The sequence below is a fragment of the Doryrhamphus excisus genome, chromosome 3 (assembly GCF_030265055.1).
Source record: "Doryrhamphus excisus isolate RoL2022-K1 chromosome 3, RoL_Dexc_1.0, whole genome shotgun sequence".
In the NCBI taxonomy this organism is placed as follows: domain Eukaryota; kingdom Metazoa; phylum Chordata; class Actinopteri; order Syngnathiformes; family Syngnathidae; genus Doryrhamphus; species Doryrhamphus excisus.
The window spans coordinates 27,657,421-27,677,595 of NC_080468.1; the positions used below are offsets into that span (position 1 = coordinate 27,657,421).

The following is a 20,175-nucleotide window of genomic DNA, read 5'->3' on the forward strand; positions in this document are numbered from 1 at the left end:
TTGAACCCTGGTCTCCTAGCTGTGAGGTCTACGCGCTAACTATTTGACCGCCGTGCCGCCCTGAAGAAACATTATAAACATTATATTTTGCAGTCGTGATCAATAAGAAAAGCAGAGACTTCTGGTGGAACTAACTAAAAGAGTCAATGGACCTGAGGAACAATGAATTCCGGTTTCCAGTTTAGAGTACGCTAGCAGGCTAATAGGGACTTTGTGATAAAAAAATGATTGTGACAGGCGCCATATTGTGTGCTAACCAAGAAAGGTACGCAAAAATGTTTCAAAATGAACCAAAAAATGCACTAGTGCGTATGCTAACCGAGGATCCATTGTGCTTCTCATATCTCACTATGATGATGAACAGATTATAATGCAACCTTGTCATCTGTCGTTGATTTTTCAGGCTTTTGATTTGCCAAAATACGCATGACAGACAGTGAATGTGTTTTTTAAGGCTCTACTCATGTTATGCACTTGTAATTCAGAAAAGGGGAAGTGGCTGTTGCATCTGCTCATGGATGTTATTTACTCAACATCATGCATCATGTTGAGTGGCCTGTCAAAGCATGTGAATGAATTTACCTGTGAAACAGTACCCTCTGCTGGATTAATAAGTGCAGCACACCTTTTCCCCTGCAGAAAGTACCATCAGACTCTTGTTGCCATGAAAAAATACAAACAGCAAGGCATCCTCATGAGATATTGTGACAAATTTGCATTAACTAAATGTGATCCAACAGGGACCTATGGGAGTACCAGGATTCCAAGGAAATGATGGCGTGCCTGTAAGTCAACACACAACTTTGTGCTGCTGTACTTTCTGTACACAAAGTTAATATTGCTGGTGGTTTTAGGGTCACACTGGTCAGCAGGGTGGCAGAGGACCACCAGGACTGGATGGCTGTAATGGAACACAAGGGGAACCCGGATACCCTGGCTTTGGCACTGGAGTGCCCGGACCTCCTGGATTTACTGTGAGGATATTTTTTTTTACATTTTGACCTTTCATCATGTTTGTGGTACTCAGCAATGATGCTGCTGTGTCCCCCACCAGGGTCCTATTGGGCCAAAGGGTCAGAAAGGAGAACCTCGATACATCACTGATGGCGGTGACATCACTGTAAGTTCTCACTTATTTAACCAGAGCTCTGAAAATATGCATCACTTTTTTATATTATGTGTTATTTTATCCCCCCACTCCGTGAGAGATCGATTTTCAAACTGCGATAATGTGTATAAAGGATAATTGCTCAAGTGTTAACAACCTGCAGTAATAATATTTGACCAGCAGATGACGCCAAAGTTACATTGTTAAAAATGTTGGAACTTAGTTGACATTCTCCAGATCATTTTTATCCTTCCATTCATCACATTCATTCATTCATTCATTCATTTTCTACCAAGTGTCGCGGGGGTGCTGGAGCCTATCCCAGCTGTCTTTGGGCGAGAGGCGGGGTACACCCCGTGATTGACTGGACACCAGCCAATCACAGGGCACATATAGACAAACAACCATTCACACGGGGAGAACATGCAAACTCCACACAGAGATGGCCGAAGGTGGAATTGAACCCTGGTCTCCTAGCTGTGAGGTCTGCGCGCTAACCACTCGACCACCGTACCGCCCCATTCATCACATTCAGATCCAATTACAAATTGTGGTCAGCGATCTGACATTGCGTGTACTTGTGCAACATCCATCCATCCATTTTCTATACTGCTTGTCCCCATTAGGCTCGCAGGGCTATGCTGGAGCCTATCCCAGCTGACTGTGGGGCCAGAGGCGGGGTACAATCTGGACTGGTTACTTGTGCAACATTCTAAAACCTTTTCTAAAACTTTGTGTTTCAGGGTTTGCCAGGCGTTCCAGGACCAGACGGTCAACCTGTAAGATGTTACACTTGCAGCAACATTTGAATAAATCCAGTCCTTAGAATCCAACCAGCTTTCAAGAAGATAAACTGTTTGTGCGTGTGTAGGGTTACCCAGGTCCCAATGGTCCAGTTGGCTTCATGGGTCCACCAGGTCCTGAAGGCTTCCCCGTATGTATTGAAAAACTGCACATTTTATTTTAATGATTTCAAATACCAAGTGAGGTTCTGTTTTGTCTGACCAGGGCCCACCTGGTCCTCCTGGTCCACCAGGACCAATGGTAAGTAAATAAACAAGCTTTGTGACTATATTATTAAGACACAGCTCCAAGTAAATCTTGTTTTTAGGGAAGTCGTAGTGATGGATATCAAGGCGAGAAAGGAGACAAGGTATGTGTTGCTAATTACTGTAACAATCTGTCTTATCTATCACTTATAATTGGCTAAGTGTGTTGTGCTTACTATTGACTCCAGGGTGACGTGGGCATTCCAGGACCCAGTGGTACTCCAGGAGACGGTTCACTGAGAAGCGAACAAACACTTACTATCTACAAAGGAGACAAGGTAACAAAAGATGGATACTGTGTCCAGTAAACTGCAAAACTGTCTATTTTTGATATTCTCAAGGATATAATATGCCTCTCACAGTTGATAAATACATTATTGTATACAGTATTGTAGTTAAGTGTGTAGTTACATACCATTGCATCTTGGCAAAGCCTCTTCCTGCTGGAAAATGTTGAGTGAATTAACCTGTGAGATGACACCCTCTCCTGGATTCATAGACGCAGTACTATTTTTCCTTTGTATATAGCATCATTATACCACTTTATATTGAAGTTAAGGAAAACATAAATAAGCAGGGATCTAATGTATGTTTAATAGTTGACCCTAGCTAACCCCCTCTCCTGCCTTAAAGGGGGAACCTGGATGGAAGGGGGTCCGTGGCTTCCCCGGAAACCGTGGTTCTCCCGTAAGTGATCATATTTACAATTTTCAACAAGCTATTAGAGAATTTGATTAAAAGTTGTGTCAATTTTAGGGCCCTTTTGGTTTCCGCGGCGAACTGGGAGAGAAAGGCATTCCCGGGTACCCAGGAGCAAGAGTAAGAGCAAGAAGAGGCATTCATGTGAAATGTTGGACATTAAGCCTGTGTTTTAAGTCACCATATTTGTGGTCTTCAGGGTCCTTCAGGTTTTAACGGACCTCCCGGTGCACCTGGACAACAGGTAGGCTTGAAATGAACTCATCTATTTGAAGGTTTTACCACATTGACAATGCTAATCCAAACATCTGTGGTGCCACAGGGATACAGAGGAGGTCCAGGATTCCCCGGACAACCCGGATACATCGGACCCAAGGTCCTGATTTTATGAAGTCTTCATCGCCCTGTTGTGTCATTTCAATTAAAACCGTCCTGATTGAATGTTGTGTGTTTATTAGGGAGACCAAGGAGAACCTGGAATCCCAGGACCTCCTGCTTATGTCAGTGGTCCTGGCACTTTTGTTCAAGGTTTAAGTCCAACACACAAAATCCAAACTAAAATTGAAGCCCTGCTGAAAATTTACAGTCAATGTTTGTTGGTTCTCAGGTCCACAAGGCGAACCAGGTTTTAATGGGCTTCCAGGTGCCCCTGGTGACCAAGGACCTCCAGGTTTCCCAGGACCACCCGGCTCACCAGGAATTGGGGGTTTCGGTCCAGGTTAATACGCAGAGACACTCACACAAGTAATGAGTAAGAGTTCTGATGGACCAATTTTTTCTTGTTTGTAGGTCGTCCCGCCAGCCAGGGCTTCCCGGGAACGCCAGGTCCAAAGGGGGAGAAAGGTAACCCCGGTATACCTGGATATGGTTCTGAAGGATTCCCAGGATCCCCCGGGCTTCCAGGGTCCCCTGGCCCTCCTGGACCTCCAGGCCCCTCCAGTATGTGGACCAGCTTACTAAAGTTCTCTTGTCCTTTCCATCAAAGGTGGTGTTGATCACATTTGGCGCGTTTTATTTTCATCTTCATGATTGCATTAACTTCATGCTAAGGCTACAGCATCATCATCAGGCAGGCTCAGAGCATCGATCGTTTAAGTAAAGGCAGTCCTCAGTAAAACCGCTACAAGACTCAAATCCTGGCTGACTGACTTTACTGTCCTCCAAGGCCGGCCCGTTGAGCCCTGCGTCATCTATCCCGATGGTCCCGACAGGCCCGGTCAGTCACATACAGGTAGCCCCCAGGCGGCAGCGATATTGCGATGACCACCATGGCAATATTTTGCTAGCCTGGGAGAAATTCAAACAAAACAGCACAGCCGACTCAACTTTCAGCAGGCGGTAGCTTAACTCTTTTTTTTACGCTGTGCAAGGTGCAGTGGTAAGTTTGGCTTCAGGCTTGGATGGGAGGGCCTCTCGACTCCAAGCTGCTTTTCTCATCTTTGGCCACAGGGTGTCGCCATTGAACATAATTCATTGATTTTACATGAAACAGACACTCAAGTAGGAGGAGTTTGTGGTAGGAAACATATGCAAACTAGGGGTGGGCGATACTGTATTAATAATGCAAAAATTACTCAACATTCATATCCACTGGCTTTTTGTCCCCAAAGCCCTCCTGTGGCAATTAACTTTAATTAAATTTAATTAATGTTAATTTTAATTAATAACATTTAATTAACTTTATTCCCTGATTTATTAACATCACAAAATATAAATTACGATAGCTCTCATGTGTCTCAGGTGGATCAAATCTATTAAGTAGAACAAAATTAAATATGTTGTGTAGTACAATAGTAAGACTGCACAGCGGTTGTCGAGTGGTTTGCGCGCAGGCCACACAGTTAGGAGACCTGAGTTTGATTCCACCCTCGGGCATCTCTGTGCAGAGTTTGCATGCGTGGGTTTTCTCCGGGTACTCCGGTTTCCTCCCACATTCCAAAAACATGCTAGGTTAATTGGCGACTCCAAATTGTCCATAGGTATGAATGTGAGTGTGAATGGTTGTTTGTCTATATGTGCCCTGTGATTGGCTGGCCACCAGTTCAGGGTGTACCCCGCCTCTCGCCCAAAGACAGCTGGGATAGGCTGCAGCTGAGGATAAGCAGTAGAAAATTAATGAATTAATGAATTTTTTTAAATTATTATATCCACCAAGTGTATCCATAATCCATCTTGAGGTTAAATATTATGATTGTTTGGTATATCAATATTTTTGTCACACTCCTGATATATCAACAATGTAACAATATGAATAGCACAACAAAAACCATAGATATTTGAAAAAAATAAACATTAAAAATACCGACCTGATCACACCATTATTATTTCGGTACTGATACTACTTTTAGTATCGATGCTATCAATATTTGAATGGATCCGCCCACCCCTAATGCAAACTGTACAGTAATTGATGTTAAACATAGATGTTTAACTTATACACAGTAAACACACACTTATGGGCTTAACATTATAGGCATCGCCGTGTAAAATCAGTGAATTTGGTTCATGCTAATGTCAAGCTGTGTAGTTATGTAAGAATATAAGATGTAAACATTCTAATGCTTAACATGAACAAGCATCTGTCACCTTGCAGTTCAAGCCTGCCAACGCTGTCATGACCGAAGAGACCCAACTAACATAGATTTCACACTGTGATTCAGAGCTGCACTGTGCTGTTTTGGTCAGCAATTTGAGACCGGGAAATCAACCACTGCTAAAATTCAGCTCCACTTCTCCACCGCCAGTGCATTAAAGCTCTTTAGAAAGCAGTTTGAAATCTTAAAGCCACACCAATTGTGTTTCTTACGCGTGTGTCAAATTTACTCTTGTCCTTGCAGATACCCCGGATGGTGGCGCCTCCAGAATTCCCGGGTCTCCAGGGCAGCCTGGCCTCCGGGGTCCACCGGGTAATGTAGGATTTAAAGGCTTTAGAGGTACAGAACCACTTAATAGTTCATTTTATCTTCTTCATACTGTATATGTTTAATTTCTTATTTTTGGATTAAGATTTTAGATATGACAAGTCTGAAAAAACAGTCTCCCATTCTTTGTCCCCGCCTCCTCTCCACAAGGCGATCCTGGCGACTGCCGATGTCTCGGAGGCGGCACCTCAGGGTTGCAGGGGCCTCCTGGGCCGCCAGGTACTAATGGTAGCCCAGGCTTCCCTGGACCAAAGGGTGAGCCTGGTGACAGCTCTTCATCTGGCTTTCCTGGCCTTCAGGGAGCCCCTGTGAGTAAAATGTGGCCCAATGCAGACCCCCATGTTTTTGTCTATTTCTGACGATATTGTGGTCCGCCCCCCCCCTCTCAGGGTCGTGCTGGTGAAAGGGGCTTCTTTGGCCGTAAGGGTGAAAAGGGAGAGTCTTATTACCTTAATACTGGCGTGGGTGGGAAGGGAGAGCTTGGAGCAACAGGACCCAGAGGACCTAATGGAGAAACAGGAAAACCAGGCAGGGACGGCTCGCCTGGCTTCCCTGGACTGCCTGGCCCCCCCGTGAGTACTTCAACGACGCAGAAACGTCTTTTCTTGATCACGATGATGAAACAAACATCCTCTCCAGGGGGACGCCGGCTTCGGCACATTTGGAGAGAAAGGCTTCCCAGGGTTCCCGGGTGCCAAGGGTCGTCCTGGAGGACCTGGCGAGCCTGGCGTTGGCTTTGCGGGTACACCTGGTTTCCGAGGAGAGCCCGGAGAGCCCGGTTTATCTGGGTTGCCAGGTGCACCAGGTTTGCCTGGACCAAAAGGTAAGGCATGCGTGTGTATGATATATAACCAAACACCTCTCCTCGTGAAGCAGTTACCTTAGCAACCGATTATGTAGCCACCGAACTCCCGCCCCGGCACCGTCAACAGGATCCTCAATGGCGCCCGTTCCAGTTTTCTCTCCCTAAGCAGCTTCTCACCTTTGCCACTGCAGCATACTGTTAACGACATGATTAATGGACTTCCATTAATGAGCTTCTACACTTGCTCTATAATCTTGCTAGTTGATAAACAGCTTCATTAGCGCATTGATTCATGCATCATGATGGAGGTTTGAACCCTGAATTGCCACTGTGATTCTTTGGCCTCAGCTGAGCTGGATGAGGATTTCATTTGCAGTCAAATGAACAACAAGGTTACAGTTTAGTGACCTTTGTGACCTTGTCCTACATTGTTGTTACTCCAAACTGTCATTGGACTCATTCCTCCTCCGCTGAGGCTAAATGACACAAGGATTGCTTTTCTGCAAGCATGAATGTGTGCTCTGATAGTGCCATGCTAATGCTAAACAATCTGTTTATTTTGCTCTTTAATACAGAGGGTTATTGTCACGGGCAGGAGCAACGAGGCATTTTCAAGTCGGTCTCGTTGCTCTACGTACGTGCAATAACCTGTTTTGAAGCATTTTGACATACATGCAAGCGTTTATGTGCTTTAAGTGGATGAAGTCCTCCAACGGAAATGATTTTGCTGATGTTTTGTTTTTTGATGAACATTTTTTAATTGCTTGATTTTGGCGCATGCTCATTGAATGACCCTGACTGGCTTTGTATGCTGCCATCTTCTACCTCTCTCTGTTTTTCTCCATCCCCCATCCATACATCCATCCATCGCTCCTTGTGCACCTTGTGTATCCGTCCAGGTGAAAACAGCTGTGGAGAGGTTATTGACGACGGAGAGGGAACGGGTGGGTAATGAACTTTTTTCTCCGCCCGGGCCAGTGTAGCGGCTTTGGCGCAGAAGTTCCAAGCTTTAGATTCAGGCTGGTGGACTCCCAAAAGTCAAAGAACAGGGAGTAAAACATGAATGGAGATAAAACTGGATCCAAGAACATCTGGCATCTGCATGCCCAATTGTGATATTGTATTTAAAAAAAATCAAGGCGGTAGGTGAGGTTGCACATACATGAACATAACTCGTTTGATAGCCAATCCGATTTCACATATGTTCACATTACCATATTGACCCAAATATAAGACCCTAGAAAACAGCTGAGTCGTCTTCTGTTCAGTGTCCGATGGTTCATATACGCACATATGAGTCAGTGCACGCTGCAATGGCGCTCCTTTAAAGTGTATTTACTAAAAATACTTGAAAGTTTTTACACTATTCACAAAAAGTTCGGGATACTCAGCTTTCTGGTGAAATTTCAGGATCAGCCTAAAATAGGTGAACTTAAAGGGGCTACTGCATACGTAATCGGCTGAAAGTTAAAAATTTTTTCAAACCACAAATTAGGCCTGTGAAATGATAAAAATGCAATCAAATTAATCATAATAAAATATGAAATAAATAATAAATATGCCAATTTTTACTGTTTTTATGGCTAGTAAAATAAATGACAGGACATGTATATATTATATATATATATATATACATTCATATTAGGGGCGGCATGGCGGACGAGTGGTTAGCGCGCAGACCTCACAGCTAGGAGACCAGGGTTCAATTCCACCCTCGGCCATCTCTGTGTGGAGTTTGCATGTTCTCCCCGTGCATGCGTGGGTTTTCTCCGGGTACTCCGGTTTCCTCCCACATTCCAAAAACATGCTAGGTTAATTGCTGACTCCAAATTGTCCATAGGTATGAATGTGAGTGTGAATGGTTGTTTGTCTATATGTGCCCTGTGATTGGCTGGCGACCAGTCCAGGGTGTACCCTGCCTCTCGCCCAAAGACAGCTGGGATAGGCTCCAGCACCCCCTGCGACCCTCATGAGGAAAAAGCGGTAGAAAATGAATGAATGAATGAATGAATGAACATTTACATATTACATGAATATTTACATATCACATATACAATACATATTTGTATGTGAAAATTAAAATCAAGCTAAAAGGTAGCACATATGTCATATCATACATTTAAAGTTCTGATAACAGAGAGGAGCAGGTTGACATGATTAACACTCGTTAATTATTCATTCATTCATTTTCTACCGTTTATCCTCATGAGGGTCGCGGGGGTTCTGGAGCGTCTGGAGGCGGGGTACACCCTGGACTGGTGGCCAGCCAATCACAGGGCACATATAGACAAACAACCATTCACACTCACATTCGTACCTATGGACAATTTGGAGTTGCCAATTAACCTAGCATGTTTTTTTACCTGGAGAAAACTCATGGGTAGGCCTGGGTAGAACGGGTAGAACACGAGTAGAACATGCAAACTCCACACATATAGATATAGGCCAAGGGTGGGATCAAACTCGGGTTTCTGTCCGCCATGCAACCCACTCTTTAATTATGCTAAATATAAATAAATTAGCTACAGCCGGTAATATTGTACCTATCCACCTGATTGTCCAAGTGTCTCCCATTCAATCCCGAACATGTCACGATGTGTTCGTGAAGCTCTCAGCGATGTTCCCCGCCTCCTCCTTCCAATCGAAGCTATTGAATGAAGCCTGCCACATGATTTCCTGCCCTGCCTCTGCTAAGCGCCTTTAACCAGCGATGGGTTTTATTTTGGGGGGAGAGAATGGTTCAGTGGGATAGAGAAGGCATCATTTAGATGTTTAGTTTAGAAACAAACACAATGACATATTCAAGTCATTCTTCTCTCATACGTCCACTATCTGTTCATTTTTTACGATACTAACGCCATCCAGTAGATATAAATGTAAGGATGATGAAAATGATTTAGAAGCAGTGACAATCGCCATTAATTCTGGGAATGACAAGGCATGTTCATGTTCTTTAATAACAACATTGCATCATTTTTCTAACAATAATGTAGACTGTGAATGTGTGTCGCTCTCTAACTTTGTTTGACCGCAACCAGGCCAAGCACTGCCCTGCTCCATAGCCGGTGGAAATGGAGATCCTGGTTTCCCTGGTGTTCCTGGAAGACCAGGTAAAATGATTGAGAATAATCTTGTTCCGTGGTCCAGTTCTATTTACAGTTGACAGTGGGATATTAAAAGTGGGAGTGTTTGTGTCTGTTAGGTCCCAAGGGTCAGCCAGGCTTCCCAGGAGGTCCTGGTCGTCCAGGGTTTGATGGTGCCAAAGGAGAGAGAGGAGACCCGGGTTTTGGGGGACAGCCTGGACCACAAGGTTGACATCAAGTCCTTGGGAGTGTAAATCCAATATCAATCCCAGCTCTTATTGATGGGGCCTGCTTGGTCCTTCATCACTTCTCCTTGCAGGTTTTCCTGGTCCCAGGGGGGATTCCGGCGGTCCTGGTATTCCAGGACAGGGTTTTGATGGCGGCAGAGGGAAGGATGGCGTTCCAGGGATCCCTGGAGCCAAAGGCCAGCCTGGTGAAGTCCTGGGAGCCACACCAGGACCTCCTGGTCGGGATGGTTTTCCTGGAGTCCCTGGAGACAAGGGCCAGCCTGGGACACCAGGAGCTCCTGGATCACCTGGTGGGTCTACTGATATTTTTCATACTCATAGTAATACTAAATAAAATGCCACATCTTATTTTTTGTTTTATCAGGTCTTGATGGGCGCTCAGGTGTTCCTGGTCTTAAGGGCGAACGTGGAGTGGATGGTCTTCCTGGGTTTCCGGGTCTGCCTGGACTCCCCGGTGAACCAACATTTGGCATCCCGGGTTCACCAGGACCAAGTGGCAGCAAGGGTCTGAGCGGGCCGCCAGGTTGTTGTTTCATCCAAACATTGTGTCCTCTTTCTCTTGCAAGTCGTTCTTCCTTTTCTCCATTTTTGAAGTTGTCACATGACCTGGGTTGTTGTATTTAAACTCACCCAAAAGACTCTCTCTATTCTCACATCTTTCCCTCCACCGACCTTTCCCCTCCTTCCTCACATACCACCATCATATCATCCATCTTTTCATCCTTCCATCTGTTTCCTCCTGGTGTTGGATCATTCCACATAGGCTGTCAAGGTGAGACACTTCCATCCCCTCCATCGTTTGCCGCCATCCCTCCATCCATCTTGCACTGCAAACGCTTAGTCTCTCTCTTTCTCCGAGTGTTTGTCTGGCTAAAAAATGTCCATGAATATTTACTGTGTAATATCAGAATAATTGGTTTTAAAGCGGCCCTATTCTGCTCCTTTCAGAGGATATTCAAATTAGTAAAGAACTTTTATTCACTCAAGAAGAAGCGGAAATCTGCGTAAAACATGCTCTGCTTCTCCACCGCCCAACCTCACGGCCCCCCACCACCAAAACACATAGGCACACACACTCATTCACACTTTATGGCTGTCAAGAAAACGTCAACAAACTTTTTCCTAAAGCACATTTAAAAGAAAACTGCACATTTTGGGGATTTTTGCACAATTCTTTTTGTTTCTAAGAGAAAATCCACGCATGGGGTGGACATGCAAACTTCACACAGCGATGCCAAGCAGAGAATTGAAACCAGGTCTACCCAATCTTCGGACTCTGTGGCCTAAGTGCTACGTAGCTACACACAATAACCCGCACAGAAAACGTTCTAGATATTCCAGAATCTGCACCTATTCCAGCTATATTTCTGTGGATTTGTGCTTCCCACCAAACGGTCTGTTTTAATGTATTACACCCACGGCTGCCTCCGGGCACGCCCACTCCGCTGTTATTGGTCACACACCTAAAATGCTTCCGAGCTACGAACGAACCCCACTTTCTAATATATTGGGTATAAGTGTTGACAATAAATGAATAAAATTTTTGAAGAGCTAATTGAAAAGTGGTTAGCAGCTACTGGCAGCTATGATCTACTGGCTGAATATGCCTGACTTACCGTATATGAACTCAAAGAACAACCTCGTCTGACCGAGGAGGAGTAGTCATTGTCGCATACACTTTGTCAGAAACACCTCTGATCCGATGGAGCTCAGGAGAACCAGGACATGTGACCATTGCCTCCAACATCGCCTGCCCGAGGAGGAGCACTCATTGTCGGGCACATTTTGTCAGAGGCATCATTGATGCCGTGGCCGGATGTGATGGCGCCGCACTTACAAACTGCAGACAATCTTGTATTACATTGGTAGTGGAGATGATAGTGACACTTTTTTGTGGGACTACCGTGTTCCTGACAGCGACACCTTGGTTCTCTGCACCTCCGTGGACGCACAGTGTGTCCGGTGAGAGTGCAGTGTTTTGGTGGGAGAAAAAGAAGAAAATAAGAAGAGAAAAGAAGTTTCGGTTGTGTTTAAATCATCAAAATACGACACGATACTGCAACTATTACATGTTATCATCAGTGTTAATGCATGATCATATGATGCAACGTTTTTTTTAAGAGGGCTTCATAGTCGAAATAGGTGTATCCCAATGACAGCATTGTAAGCTAACTGAAATTAACTTGTTTTCTCATGTTATAATGCACAGAAAAGGGAAAGAAATATATGTTCCTGTTTCACATAAGGATTGGGAATGATTGGGAATGAAATTTCAAAAAAAAAGTGCAGTTGCCCTTTAAGATTACACTCGGGAGTGACGGAGGCGTGGGTGTGCCGCGCTGTGCCAGACTGCGTCTCTCACGAAAATTGCAAAGTACCACACCCCGTTGGCGCAGCATAGGCATCTACAAAATTAAAGCCGTTAGTCCCAAACTTTTCTTCATTGGAGTCTCAATATCAAAACAACTGTCTTCCAAATGAGCCAAAATACAATACCAAAGAATCTGATGCGGTGAATGGCATCTTTTGGAAATGTGAACAGCTGCTCGAGTGTTGGACCAAAAGCTTTCCACACAGGAAGCGGGCATAATATCACAATATAAATAATAACTTTATTTGTGAACTTCTCAGATACGACTGTTTCAGGAACGGCACGAGGGATAGCGTTAAAACACACCGATGATACTTTCATATCATGTAAGACAATAATACAACATTTTAAACATATATTGTACACCTGTACATAAGTCTGAAATTTAGAATAGGGCCCCTTTAAGGACACTTGGCTAGAATGCCTTCATGGACATTTTCTTTCCAGTAATTTGACTGCTGATTTTAGCAGCTAGCACTAACCCTGCTAGTTCATTGACATGTTGCATTAGGCTTGTGTGGCAACAAAAGCTGATTTTCTTTGATTTGGAAGCTTCATTCTTAAAAAGGACAAACGGTCATTTTCATCACATCCCTCCACATCGACCACTGGATGTTTTGAAAGTTCTTTTTAAAGAATTAAATGATAGAATTTAGTTGGCTTCCATGCTAATTCAATCTGGAATTGCACTTTTCATTATAACGAAGCACTGCAAGTGATTGCAATTACATAGTACTTATACCAAATCAATAATACAATAAATATATTAAATAATGTATGTCTTTATACCACCAATCAGAGTGCAATTGCAGGCGTACTAAGACAATATAACAATATGATGTGTGTTTGTGGAGGGTATTCACAAATGAATAACAAATTTTGAAGGTAAGTTGAAATGCCAGATGTGATATGGAAAGTATCATCATGCTTTCAATAAACTACAAATCAAAAATTGGATTATAATGTCACATCATCCATCCTCCACCAGGTTTTCCTGGTAGAAAAGGAGACCGAGGAGATCCGGGCTTCCCAGGTCCTGCTGGCATGAAGGGAACTCCAGGACTGCCCGGCACACCCGGTTCGCCAGGGCAAAGGGGTGCCCCTGGACCTGCAGGTCCAGGAACCAGAGAGGGATTCCCAGGAACACCAGGAAGGAAGGGTATGCTCCATCCAGTATTCGATGCCTACACTTTCTTCATCAAAGATAACCAAGAACATTCTCCTTTGCAGGCGAACCAGGTTTCCCAGGACTGATGGGCTTCCCCGGACTCCCAGGCCGTCCTGGAACACCAGGAATTCCTGGAGGAAAAGGATTCGCTGGGGGCCCTGGAAGAGATGGACTTTCGGGTGGATCTGGCTACCCTGGACAGAAAGGTAGCGTGTCCAGAGGAAATTCTCAATCATTGCTACCAGTTCATATTCATACTTCATCCAATGCGATACAGATATGAATATATAAATGTGTTTTTCTTGTTTAGGTGACAGAGGACTGCCCGGTCCACCGGCCCCTCCAGTTTCAATAGCTGCACTGAGGAGAGGAGAACCGGGAATCCCTGGAGGGAGCGGCCTTCCTGGCTTTACTGGACCGAGAGGTAAAGTCAAGCACATAATTTGCACGGGGATGGGAGGTCATGACCCCCGCAAAAAAAATCAGATCCAGTTAATATAACCCACTGAATATAAATTATATAAATCATTTAAATCACACATCATTCAGATTTAATACAAATCTGCATTCATTCATTCATTTTCTACCGTTTATCCTGACGAGGGTCGCGGGGGTGCTGGAGCCTATCCCAGCTGTCTTCGGGCGAGAGGCGGGGTACACCCTGGACTGGTGGCCAGCCAATCACAGGGCACATATAGACAAACAACCATTCACACTCACATTCATACCTATGGACAATTTGGAGTGGCCAATTAACCTAGCATGTTTTTGGAATGTGGGAGGAAACCGGAGTACCCGGAGAAAACCCACGCATGCAACTCCACACAGAGATGCACAAGCGGAGAATCGAACCCAGGTTTCCTCAATCTCCTGACTGTGTGGCCTACATGCTAACCACTCATCCACAGTATTACTGGGTATTTCTAATACAGGCACACCAAATTACCCTGACTTCTTTTTAAAAAGTACATAGTTCAATAAATAAATAAACAGGCAACATTTTAACCCCCCTGGTAGACTCAAAGTTATGCCCTTGGGTAAAGTTTTCTTCCATTTACCTCCAGAGGTACTCAACAACATCTCAAATGTTTTCCCAGGTGACAAAGGTCTGCCAGGCCTGCCGGGTCGTCAGGGTCTGCCTGGACTTCCAGGTTTTGCTGAACAGAGTAAAGGACAGCCAGGGCAGCCCGGTTTTCCCGGGCAGCCTGGATTTCCAGGTGGCCCTGGGCCTAAAGGTGAAGCTGGAATTACGGGATTCCCTGGCATATCTGGACCAAGGGTAGGAAAAGACAAACTGATATAAACATTAGCTGAGGTGGTGAGCTTCAAATCTCGATCTTGTTTATATTTGTTTTTATTTTTTTATACAGGGAGATGATGGAGCGCCCGGAATCCCTGGCAACTCTGGACAGCCTGGTCGTCCCGGAAACAAGGGTGAGTCACATGTTAGATTGCACACAAAAAAATCTTACGTTTTCTTTTATTATGTCTTTGCATCAACGCTTACATTTATACGTCAGGTCAACCCGGAGAGTTTTATGCCTATCCTGGTGCTCCAGGACTCAAAGGGCAGCCGGGAGAGTCAGGGTATCCAGGTAGAACATCAGATTCCTATTAAGCATGAAAAAAGGGGAAGGTGCAGATGACAAACCTTGAATCACTTTGTCTTCCTCTAGGTGGCCGTGGTAACAATGGTGCACCTGGTAATGATGGTACTCCTGGAAGTCCAGGCTTCTCTGGAGTCAAGGGAGGACCAGGAGAAGCCGGCCGTCCCGGAATAATGGGTGAGACATCAGCTAGCGATTCATTTAATTCACATCGGTAAACAAAGCATTTATATAATAACTCATTGGTAGGTTCACCTGGGTTTCCTGGACCAAAGGGTCAGTCGGGATACCCTGGAAATAGAGGGCCAGATGGGACCCCTGGTCTCCCTGGAGGCCCTGCAGGTCCTGGACCCAAAGGTAAGACAGAAACAGTATATTATGAGTGACAAAATGCTTCAGAGTGACATACAGTTGTTGTGTTTTTGCAGGTCTTCCTGGGTCTCCCGGTTTGGATGGACTTAATGGCCTCCGTGGACCTAAAGGCCTCCCTGGAACGCCAGGTAATTAGGTTTTAAATTGAATTAATTATGTTTTAAGGTTTTTTCTTTTGAGATGTATACATTTCAGAATGGTTTACTTTTGGTTGCAGGTGCAAGTGGAGGAAGGAGACCCGGTACCCCAGGTGTGCCGGGGTTAAAGGGCGAGAGAGGCATTTCCTACCCTGGAGCACCAGGCTTCCCAGGACAGAAGGGCGAGAGAGGAGAGCCAGGTGAACTAGTCAACAAAAGAGAGACTTTTTGTATTAAATCTAATATGTTGAAAATCAAATTAATCAACTACGATGTGTTCAGGTGGTCCTGGACTCACAGGTTTTCCCGGTCGTCCCGGCCCCGCTGGTCAGTCAATCGGCTCCGACATCCCTGGTCCACTGGGAGATCCCGGCCTTCCAGGGCTGGATGGAGAGTACGGTAAGTGCTTCTGTTCTTCTCCATGAACTCCTTGTTTTCCTTCAAATATTCATCTCTCCTCTTCTCTAGGTTTAAGTGGTCCACCAGGCCTTCCTGGACCACCTGGGCCAGGCACAGACCAGGGGGATCGTGGTGATTCTGGGCTCCCAGGTTTCCCTGGAGGTCCTGGCAAGAAAGGAGAACCAGGGATCCCTGGAGGCCCAGGACTCCCAGGCAGTCCTGGCTTCAAAGGTAGCATAGGCCCTCATTTTTAGAATGTTTATACGTTTCACATGGGATTCTTTAAAACCATTTCATGTAATGTTTAGGACTACAAGGTGAGAGTGGGTTCAGCGGCGGTCCAGGTCTTAAAGGTTTTCCCGGTGACCCTGGTTACTATGGAGGCAAAGGAGCCAAAGGATTTCGAGGTGGGAGGACTTCAGTCTTCTTAAACGAGGAACAAATGTGACGTTAGCTGTCATTATGAAACGCATATCTCTTCTTGTCCTGCTCAGGCCGTCCGGGTCCGAAGGGTCGGCCTGGTGTCTCACTGCCAAGGGTACCTCAAGACTTTGAGCGAACCTTTGGTGATATTGGCATCCCAGGTGAACCTGGAGTTCCTGGCTTTACTGGAGAGCCCGGTCAGCCTGGAATGCCTGGACGTCCGGGTAAATAGTGACACCATTATTTTTGCAATAATGATTGTTTTATTGGGCGGCACGGCGGTCGAGTGGTTAGCGCGCAGACCTCACAGCAAGGAGACCAGGGTTCAATTCCACCCTCGGGCCATCTATGTGTTTTCTCCGTGTACTCCGATTTCCTCCCACATTCCAAAAACATGCTAGGTTAATTGGCGACTCCAAATTGTCCATAGGTATGAATGAGTGTGAATGGTTGTTTGTCTATATGTGCCCTGTGATTGGCTGGCGACCAGTCCAGGGTGTACCCCGCCTCTCGCCCGAAGACAGCTGGGATAGACTCCAGCACCCCCGCGACCCTTGTGAGGAAAAAGCGGTAGAAAATGAATGAATGAATTTTATTGAAAGAATAACAATATTTGTCAAACTCAAACACATTTGTAGTTTCAAGATTCTTCAGTGTGAAAACTCTTCTTGTCTCAGGTCCAAAGGGTCGTCCAGGTTCTGTTGGTAAATTGGGCAGGACTGGTTCTGTTGGTGCACCGGGACCACTTGGTGACCCTGGTCCTCCTGGTTTCCCTGGAACCAGTGGGGAACAAGGTATGTTGTTTGTTTTTTTCTTGACTATTTGTCAGATATGCAATAAATAATCTTCTTTCTCAGGTCTTCCTGGTGCTGTCGGTCGGCCCGGAAATCCCGGCACGGTGGGGCGCAGCATCAGTATTGGTTACACGCTGGTGAAGCACAGTCAGAACTCGCAGGTCCCCATGTGTCCTCAAGGCATGGCCAAGTTATGGGACGGGTACAGCCTGCTGTACGTGGAGGGTCAGGAGAAGGCACACAACCAGGACCTCGGTATGACGACATGCCAGATGAGACAAGGGTCTTTTTTTTGTCACTTTTTAGAACCCAGATTTTTTTGTGTCTCCAGGTCAACCAGGGTCCTGCCTCCCTAGGTTCAGCACCATTCCCTTCCTCTACTGCTCCCCCAACGAGGTGTGTTACTACGCGAGCCGAAATGACAAATCCTACTGGCTCTCAACAACTGCGCCCATTCCCATGATGCCCGTCGCCCATAATCAGATCCGACCTTACATCAGCAGGTATTTAGGAGCGTTCCTGTTTTGGCTCTGCAGTATTCAGCACACCTCCATCACTCTTGTACTGTTTTTCCAGGTGTTCTGTCTGTGAGGCTCCATCTCAGGCAGTGGCGGTTCACAGCCAGGACTTGACCATACCCAACTGCCCCCCTGGCTGGAGGAGTCTCTGGATAGGCTACTCTTTCCTTATGGTAAGTCAGAAGGTGTAAAAGTGCTGATATATGAGGAGTGGAATGTAAAATGTGGTCCTCAATGCAGCACACGGCGGCGGGAGCTGAGGGTGGCGGTCAGTCATTGGTGTCCCCCGGCTCGTGCCTGGAGGACTTCCGTGCGACGCCATTCATCGAGTGCAACGGGGCTAAGGGGACCTGCCATTACTTTGCCAACAAGTACAGCTTCTGGCTCACCACGGTGGACCCCAACCATGAGTTTGTGTACTCGCCTGCGCAGGAGACCCTGAAGGGAGGCCAAGAGCGCTCCAAAGTCAGCCGCTGCCAAGTCTGCAGCAAAGTCTTGTAGAAGAGGAAAGAAAATGTATACAAGCAAGAACACATGACTGAAAAGGAGGCTCCTCTGCTTCAGGATAGTTTATCTTTGTGGTCCCCCTTTAGGAATGAATGTCTTATCGGGAAGAGAAATAACAAGTACGGCGGGAGAGAAGGGTTACGCTCTCCACTAGATTATCACTGACAATATGGTGCTATTGTTTGTGTTGTATTGTTTGTATTGTCTTTGCTCCTGTTACCATTCCCGGCTACCTCGGAGCGTGTGCCAACCGTTCCGCGAAGCACTGCGTTAACTGCGGCAAAAAGTCCATTCATAGCCTCCATTATAGCGTCTCTTCTAAAAAATCATTCATGTACCGACACATTTCATTATGCCACACATAGGACAACCCTGAATTGTTTTTATGTGATCATGGCGACAGTATTATTTGGGAGATGTTTGCCCTTACTTTTTTCTGTCGCACAGCACAGCACTTTTTCATTTTTTCCATACATCATTTTCGACAGTTGTTTTTGTTTTTTGGGGGCAACAAGATTTATTTACAGAATAGTAATGACAGAAAAGATTCAGGGCAGACTTGTCCCAGGTGCTAAATGAACCTGCATGCATTGAGTCAAATAAAAGCAGCACTTTTTTTTCCACGAGATCCCTCACAGAGCTAGCCAACACCAGTTATGGATGACTTGAATGAGGCCACCGCCATACAGTATATTTTGCACTGACAATGTTTTGGAATAAATATGACAAACCAACACACCACTTCCCAGGCTTTTAATCTCTTTACACCAGGAGTGTCCAAACCTCTAGGTCAGTACACGCCAGGCCAACTGAAACGAGCATCTTAGCTTTATGTTAAGAATAATATGTAATAGGGAATTAATGAGTTAATTTCATTTTGTAGAATAAAAAAAAAAGAACTGCGGGCCTAAAACGGTTAATTTAATCAACCCAGCTGTACAGCTGTAAACCCTTTCCACTTTCACATAGAATGTTAAATATTGCTGTACATAGAATTTACTGTATTTCCCTGCATTTTTTTTTTTAATTTTCAGCACAAACAGTAATGCTTGTAGTTTGTTTTTATTGTTGAAATGTGACTTTCTGCTTTTAAATGTGTTTATTTCATCATAAATATATAAAAACAAAATTGCAAACATATAAATGAGTCAAATGAATCCCTGTCTGGTGGAAGCTTCTTGGGGACTTGGAACCACTATGACCACATGGCTTTTCTGGCATTTGTTGTTGTGTAATCTAGAATGTAATTATTTTTACTTAAGTCATGATACTAGCCCCTCTTTTTATTTAGCGGGATGGAGGGAATGGGCAGGCAAAAAACCTTTTAGGACTGTTTTATATGGTTGGTTAAAATATGTGATGCATCCAGGACCAGCAGTAATACAAATAAATGTGGTTTTCCTCAAACAACAAATCAGACCTTTAATGGAAATGTGTATTTCTGTGCTCACACCACTTTTATTTCAAAACAATGCAGAATGAGTTGACCCCAAACAGTTGAAGTGGATTTTTTTGAAATGGAATATTTTTCTATGTGTGATGCTCATGTTTGTCCGCTTGCGGAGAATATAAAGTGTGGTTTGTGTTTTGTCAAAGAGATCGATGCTGTATGCTGAGCTAAAACCAAATTAAAACGTTAAACTCATGCCCCTTGAAACTGAATCTTTGTATTTTTATCATGATTAAGTTCACTTTTTTGCAAGTATCAGTAAATCCCAAAATGTGTTTTTTTTGCTTTTCCAAAATTGGACAACAGCACCCAAACGCACACACAATCAAAGGAATTAAACATTTAATCAAAACATTGAACATTAACCTAAAGAGCAGGGGTCTCAAACTCAATTTACTTGGGGGCCACTGGAGCTAGGGTCTGGGCGAGGCTGGGCTGCATCAGGTTTTCCAAAAGGACCAGTCAAGGGTGTACCCCGCTGGGATAGGCTCCTGCACCCCTGCGACCCTCGTGAGG

The 20,175-nt window shown here is 45.0% G+C and overlaps 1 protein-coding gene across 3 annotated transcripts in view; it reads left to right on the forward strand.

Moving 5' to 3' along the window:
- The window catches only part of col4a6 (collagen, type IV, alpha 6), a 66,350-nt gene extending 46,495 nt beyond the window's left edge, over positions 1–19,855 (forward strand). Inside the window, exons 6-49 of one of the 3 annotated variants that reach the window (XM_058066375.1) lie at positions 741–785; positions 855–974; positions 1,055–1,120; positions 1,852–1,887; positions 1,980–2,042; positions 2,117–2,152; positions 2,220–2,261; positions 2,346–2,435; positions 2,791–2,844; positions 2,914–2,976; positions 3,056–3,100; positions 3,179–3,232; positions 3,315–3,384; positions 3,464–3,574; positions 3,646–3,795; positions 4,022–4,072; positions 5,694–5,789; positions 5,928–6,085; positions 6,167–6,349; positions 6,417–6,600; positions 7,482–7,526; positions 9,621–9,692; positions 9,785–9,892; positions 9,985–10,203; positions 10,278–10,436; positions 13,273–13,443; positions 13,515–13,658; positions 13,763–13,876; positions 14,550–14,731; positions 14,823–14,886; positions 14,973–15,047; positions 15,129–15,236; positions 15,309–15,416; positions 15,488–15,559; positions 15,649–15,768; positions 15,851–15,967; positions 16,037–16,198; positions 16,276–16,374; positions 16,462–16,614; positions 17,068–17,184; positions 17,248–17,439; positions 17,516–17,687; positions 17,761–17,875; positions 17,943–19,855. In XM_058066375.1, coding sequence (XP_057922358.1) covers positions 741–785; positions 855–974; positions 1,055–1,120; positions 1,852–1,887; positions 1,980–2,042; positions 2,117–2,152; positions 2,220–2,261; positions 2,346–2,435; positions 2,791–2,844; positions 2,914–2,976; positions 3,056–3,100; positions 3,179–3,232; positions 3,315–3,384; positions 3,464–3,574; positions 3,646–3,795; positions 4,022–4,072; positions 5,694–5,789; positions 5,928–6,085; positions 6,167–6,349; positions 6,417–6,600; positions 7,482–7,526; positions 9,621–9,692; positions 9,785–9,892; positions 9,985–10,203; positions 10,278–10,436; positions 13,273–13,443; positions 13,515–13,658; positions 13,763–13,876; positions 14,550–14,731; positions 14,823–14,886; positions 14,973–15,047; positions 15,129–15,236; positions 15,309–15,416; positions 15,488–15,559; positions 15,649–15,768; positions 15,851–15,967; positions 16,037–16,198; positions 16,276–16,374; positions 16,462–16,614; positions 17,068–17,184; positions 17,248–17,439; positions 17,516–17,687; positions 17,761–17,875; positions 17,943–18,203 — 4,866 coding nt within the window. In that variant the 3' untranslated portion in view covers positions 18,204–19,855. The remainder of the gene's footprint in view (positions 1–740; positions 786–854; positions 975–1,054; positions 1,121–1,851; positions 1,888–1,979; positions 2,043–2,116; positions 2,153–2,219; positions 2,262–2,345; positions 2,436–2,790; positions 2,845–2,913; positions 2,977–3,055; positions 3,101–3,178; positions 3,233–3,314; positions 3,385–3,463; positions 3,575–3,645; positions 3,796–4,021; positions 4,073–5,693; positions 5,790–5,927; positions 6,086–6,166; positions 6,350–6,416; positions 6,601–7,481; positions 7,527–9,620; positions 9,693–9,784; positions 9,893–9,984; positions 10,204–10,277; positions 10,437–13,272; positions 13,444–13,514; positions 13,659–13,762; positions 13,877–14,549; positions 14,732–14,822; positions 14,887–14,972; positions 15,048–15,128; positions 15,237–15,308; positions 15,417–15,487; positions 15,560–15,648; positions 15,769–15,850; positions 15,968–16,036; positions 16,199–16,275; positions 16,375–16,461; positions 16,615–17,067; positions 17,185–17,247; positions 17,440–17,515; positions 17,688–17,760; positions 17,876–17,942) is intronic. The other 2 variants (XM_058066376.1, XM_058066377.1) reach the window with 2 other exon arrangements.
- The last annotated feature ends 320 nt before the right edge of the window (positions 19,856–20,175 follow it).